We start from the raw sequence: 6,000 nt of genomic DNA, 5'->3' as shown, positions 1-6,000 counted from the left end.
CTCTTAGCCCCAAGAGCGAACAATAAACAAAAAAAACAACACAAACACAGACTTCCCTCCACCAAGATTTGAAAGTATCTTGTCCCTCCATTGGTCCTCTGGTCAGGTGTCAGCCAGGTTCACTGAGCTTCTTAACCCTTTACAGGTAAAAGTGACATTAACCCTTAACCATCTGTTTATGACATTCGTATATGAGAGAAAACAGATTAGAATGTGGTTATTATTGGGGAAAAATGGCAATTACTTTTGTTATGTGAATATGACAAAGGGAAAATGTGTTTTGTCCCTGTAAGCCAGTTATATCATAAAATACAGATTGGTTTTTATTTGTTTATGTAAATACCATATTATGACAAAATTTACAAGGTAAATTTACCGACCCCTTCCATCCTGTTTCATTGTCATGTACTTTTTCTTTGCAGTAGAGCCTTCCTAATTCATGATTCCCTAGTTAAGAAACCCATTAATTTTCATAAAACAGCAAACATTTTGCCTTATATCTAATAGCAGAATGCTTAGTGAAATCTTCTGTACTTAACTTGAGACAGTATGGTCTCTTGGTTAAAGCAGATGTGTGGAAGGTAGGACATCTGCATTCTGCTCCTGAATGGTCCCCAAAAACTTGCTGTTTGACCATCGGAAAGTCATGTAACTTTTCTGAGCCAGTTTCCCTCTTTATAAAAGTGCTTTGGGATACTTGTATGATAGATACTATATAAGTACAATGAATTATTGTTACTAAGGCATCAATAATTTTGCAAAATGTACTGTATAGTATATTATAAAGGTAATATAAATAATAAACTAAATTGAAGTGGCCAAAATGAATTTATTTTGAAATGATCTGTCTTAGGTATTTTAAAATCATATATGTTTGTTTGATTGCGAACGATGTGAATTTCAGTGATCCTCAGTAGATCTCTATCATTAGTGCCATGTGCTTTTCTCTTGTAAAGACTTTCTCGTAACTGCTGATCACTGAGTAACTAGGGCAAACAGAATTGTCTTCTTTATAATTTGCCTACTCTTCTCACCTGGTTCATTCAGTAGTGTTACAATCCGGTCTTTGTAGCACTATATTTTATTTCTATTATGTCACATTTTGATATCACAAACCAGATTCTGCCATCACTGAATGAACAGCGCAAGATGACTAGACTGATTATAAATAATGAAGATGGTATTTAACCTTTTAAATAGCTCTCTGTAGAACTCAAAGAACATTCCATTTTACATGTGGGGAAAGTGAGGTGCAGAGAGATAAGTGACATGCCTAAGATTAAAGAGGAAGTGTGTAGAGGGGTCTTGGAACAGAAGCCAGACCTTCAGAAAGGAGGGTGACTTTGTTTTTAGTGATGGAAACCAACCTCTTTCTCCTCCATCTAGAGCTGCATTGCTATCTGATCTAGCTACATCTCATATTTGGGGGAGAGGTTTGAATTTACCTTAATTTTTAAACAAAATATTGTCATGTGCTGAACCACTATATTACATCAGTTGTTTGCTGATGACATTGCCACACTGACCCATCAGGCGGCATGTGGCACGAATATTCAATGCTGGCGGTCAGCCAGATTGGGAGGAAACACCTTCAGCTAGCCATTGAGCATCAGCCATCGTCACAGTAAAGAAATGGCTTGAGCTTCTGCCTCCATAACCTCCAAGCTTTATATAAATATAGTTGAAAAATTAGTATTAGCCTTGAACAAAGAAATGTCAGGGAATAAAAATTGAAGGTTCAACAAATGATGTGTGTCAACTTGTTTGAGATGAAAACATATTTTATTTTAATATTTTAATTCCTTGGAGTAATTGTCTTCCCCCAGTAAACTGGAAACACTATGAAAGCAAAAAGTCTGACAAGTGAGGTCCAAATTATTACTGAAGTGTTTTTTTTCTCTTATTTTAAACCTAAATTCTAGCAGAAAATAAGACCTGAAAATAGGCTAATTTATATAGGAGAGAGCTTTGCTTTTTATGTAGATATCCCTGTTAATTGACAATGATGAAAGAGAAATTTCAGCTAACGTATGCAACTGTATGGTTTATTGTGCTTTAAACAAAATACCATTAAAGTTTCCTGTTCTTGTTTTAATTGAAGAAAACTCACTTTGCTTATTTTGCCTTATTAGGATTCTTCCCAAGCAGTTCTCAAGGGTGTGATGCTTTTCTCCGCCACAAGATGACGCTGATTTCTCCCTCAATATTGAAAAAATATGGAATTCCTTTTGACAAGGTACCATAGAATTTATTTAATGATGTGCCCGTGTGCTTAGTATCCAGATATGTGTAGCTACAAAGGCAAAGCAGAACAGTATCTTTTTATTCAGGCCCAGATTCCAAATCACTGTTGTTAAAACAAGCTTCTGGGCCGTTTGGTTGTTCTCTTGGTTTAGTCTGGGATTTTCAGAGGAGCCTAAGGGAGAGTTAGGTTGCCAAATCCCGTTGAAATGTAATATAATTATTTTAATATGAAACAGCTTGGAAAATTAAAAACTTTTATGTTCCAAACTCATTTAGTAATAACTTAATTTTTGAAGCCATCAACAGTCCATTATGTAATATTTTTTCATATTTGGTAAATGCAAATTTATTGAGAGTGGTACGGCTACATTAATTCATACGACTCTTAAATTAGTGGTATTAGATGGTGGTGTGTTTGGATAAAACTTTTTAAAGAAATGTTTATATGAACCTTGGTTTGTTTTCTTTAAGTAATTCAGTGTAATTTTTATTAGCATTTTGTGGTGATAAGTTTCAGATGAAAATAGAAGATGGAATGAATGTTTGAAAATTTATTTATTGTGAAACTTTAATGCAACTTAGATGTAGTTAGACATATAATAATAATCAGATGCTCCTTTTCTGGGCGACAGATTATTTTCTAAAAAAATTAGTGCATATGTTATTATTTTGCTTTGTTCTGGTCGATAGTGACTGAGTGAGAATGGGTATACAACATGAACTTTATATATAAAGCAGGAGAAATAAAGAACTTTGGTTTGATTTAAAAAAAAATCTCCTTTTGAGAAGGATTAAGTACTTTGCTGTTTGCAAAAACATTTAAAATACTGCCGTGTATCCTCCTCTCCACTTTCTTTTTTTCTTCCCATGATCCCAGCTCTTTTCTCCCTAAAAGCTTTTTCACTTGTGGCTACGTGTGCACTTCATGTGGGTGCAAGGCAGTGAAAGTGTTTTTTTTTTTTTTTTTTTTTTTAATGGCATCAACCTATGCCAAGATTCTTTCAGCACCTCGGTGAGCCTGACTCAGTTCCCTTTGCTGGACATTTGTCTGAGTGATATTGAAATTTAGCAGCCCTCTGATCATTATACAGTTATGATCATTATACGGATTCTTGATTTCCCACCTCCAGCTTTTCTAAAGCATATAGAGAAGTCCAACAATAAGCCTCTATATTTTTCTCACACTAAATTCACTTGCAGAATAAGCCCATCAGTTTTTGTTTGATTGTTGTCTCTGATTTCACACATGTGATTTATTTACTTATAGGTAGCAGGAAGATCTATGTATATATGCTAAGCTGCTCACTTTTTCACTGTCTAGATTGTATGGTTGCGTAGGGCCTCCTATCTTATTCAATTTAGATTTATGGGATAATATTAAATGAGGTCAAGAGAAATAATGTAACTACTGATTCTTTTCATACCCTTGTAATTTATCACTAATGTGTCAAATAAAATCACAGAATTTAGATCTATTGTTTTGGATTTAATCAACATTAATCTGAGCAGTATATGTTTCAGCATATGAAAATGGTAGAAGCATAAAGTTTAACCTTGCTGGCAGATTTGTTTTTAACATTGTCAGGCTTGTGTTTGGGGTAGGTAGGTGAGTCCAGAGCAATAAGGTCGGTTGCTTTATTTCAGTGTCTTGGACTTTGTCATTTTCTATTTTTAAAAAATGTGTTAGAAATAGTTAAATAGAATAAATTTAGTTCTGTCTCCTAGTGTTAGGAAGAAGCAGCCTGTACCCGAGTGCAGTTTTAATTAATGGGATTCAAGTGAGAATGTGAATAGAAAGAATCAGGCTGTGATCTCTCATGGCTTGCTGTGATAGAACTGGAAATGTGCTGAACGCTGATAAGTCAGCCTACGCCTACCAGGTGACAGCTGAACTGCCGCTTTTTGCAAAAGAACACCTGCTAAACTGTCATCAGTAGGGGGGTACTTGACAAGATAAATTTGGGAATTGCTAGCACTGAGAATGTTCTTTCTTATATGTCTCTGCAACATGATTTGAAAATTCCAATCACAATCACTGTGTGTGTTTCCTGTACTATATATTTACACACATGCTTATGCGTATGTAAAGCGTCCAATTGCTTCACATTTATGCTGGAACCATAGGATGGTTTATATATTTGTATATAAAGTATGATTTTTTTTTATTCTTTAATCTTATGTCATTGTAGTTTTTGGTGTCTTCCCCCCCCCACCTCCGTTCTGGCCTAAAAGTACTGTGATGGTGGTGATATCAAGAATATGCCAGTATCTGGAGTGCCATTCTTTTGGGTTTCTTGTTGCATACAAGCACAGAATGCACACACCACATTCATATGATTGTGAGAACAGAGTTTTGTGTATATGTGGGGTCCAAATGAGTAAATTAAATACAAAAACTGTTAGTATCATACTTGAGAGTTTAAGACATTAAAGGTAATATACAGTTCTACAGAAGTGTAGTGTGACCTTGTTATGGTGGCTGTGTAAAAGTTAACTAACTTGAACTTTCTGCCTTTTACTGTATTTAAAAGCGCAACCACAATGTTGTATCTCTCTTCATTTTTGTGAGTATGTCTCACCTGATTGCATTGTTCAGGCAAAGCATTATTAGACTCACAGAAGACATCCCTCTGATCCCTAAGGTCTCCTTGTCTTCCATTAACTAGTAACTACTGCTTGGTGCCCAAACATCTGCCCTTAAGTATTGTTCACAACAAATAGCTTCTTTCCACTGGCCCTATTTTCTGACCTAAATTTAGTGTCAAGGGAGCATGTCAGATGAAGTATATGGACTTTCGTTCACCTCTTTACTCTTTGATCACTAATGCCATGAAGCAGCTCCTATCAGCCAGCTGAAGAGAGCATGTGACTGGGCCATCTATTCAGCAGCCTCCAGTGAGCTCATCCTTTCTGCAGCCTTTGATGGCTGGGGTCTAATGGAGCTCCAATGGAAGGTAAAACAATCCCTAACTGATGCGATCCCCAAGAGTTCCCAAGCAGTGGTTCTGCTGCCTGTTCTCCATTGATGAATGGAGCAGACCCAAATAGCACATAGGGATGCACATTACTCCACTAGCAAGGGAAAATCCTGCCCACTGTTTCCTGAAAATTTATATTGCATGCTGTTCACTATCTGGTATTCAATTTTTAAGTGTTTGGGGATTCTGTTTATATGAAAATGACTATAATGTACAAAATATAGTTGTATATTTTGTAGTTTCATTGTTTTTTTTTCTTAACTATAACTTAATCTATTGAATCAGTGGGCTGCAGTCTCTTTCCACTGAATCACTCTCCATTGTATTTTGTAAGGAAAAATGATCCTTTGGATAAATCCTTGTTTACTGCATAAAGTGGTGCTAAAGCTTCACTGCCCAGTGCTACTTGAGTACCTTTACCCAGACCTGATGCTTCACACCCTCTGGGTAGAGTTTTAGGCCACATCTACACTACGGGATAATATCGAATTAGCTAAAATTGGTTTTATAAAACTGATATTATAAATTCGATTTCATGCGGCCACACTAGGCACAGTAATTCGGCGTTGTGCGTCCATGGTCCGAGGCTAACGTCGATTTCTGAAGCGTTGCATTGTGGGTAGCTCTTCCGTAGCTATCCCATAGTTCCCGCAGTCTCCCCCGCCCCTTGGAATTCTGGGTTGAATCATTATTGTCGCTAAATATAAAATAGACGATTTCAATGTTCGGAACTTACAGTAAAATCAAACACTAGAGGCACATGTAATTGTCGGCAGAT

General features: G+C 36.2%; 1 protein-coding gene across 4 annotated transcripts in view; it reads left to right on the top strand.

Annotated features, from left to right (window-relative positions):
* Positions 1–6,000, top strand: part of KDM4C (lysine demethylase 4C) — a 431,136-nt gene that overhangs the window by 107,502 nt on the left and 317,634 nt on the right. For all 4 annotated transcript variants that reach the window (XM_032803407.2, XM_032803405.2, XM_032803406.2 and 1 more), the window contains one exon: positions 2,133–2,236. In XM_032803407.2, the coding sequence (XP_032659298.1) occupies positions 2,133–2,236 (104 nt within the window). The remainder of the gene's footprint in view (positions 1–2,132; positions 2,237–6,000) is intronic.

Source organism: Chelonoidis abingdonii, chromosome 6, assembly GCF_003597395.2.
Source record: "Chelonoidis abingdonii isolate Lonesome George chromosome 6, CheloAbing_2.0, whole genome shotgun sequence".
Taxonomy (NCBI): domain Eukaryota; kingdom Metazoa; phylum Chordata; order Testudines; family Testudinidae; genus Chelonoidis; species Chelonoidis abingdonii.
Note: the sequence above shows the minus strand (reverse complement) of the source record. Positions and strands in the feature narration are given on the sequence as shown.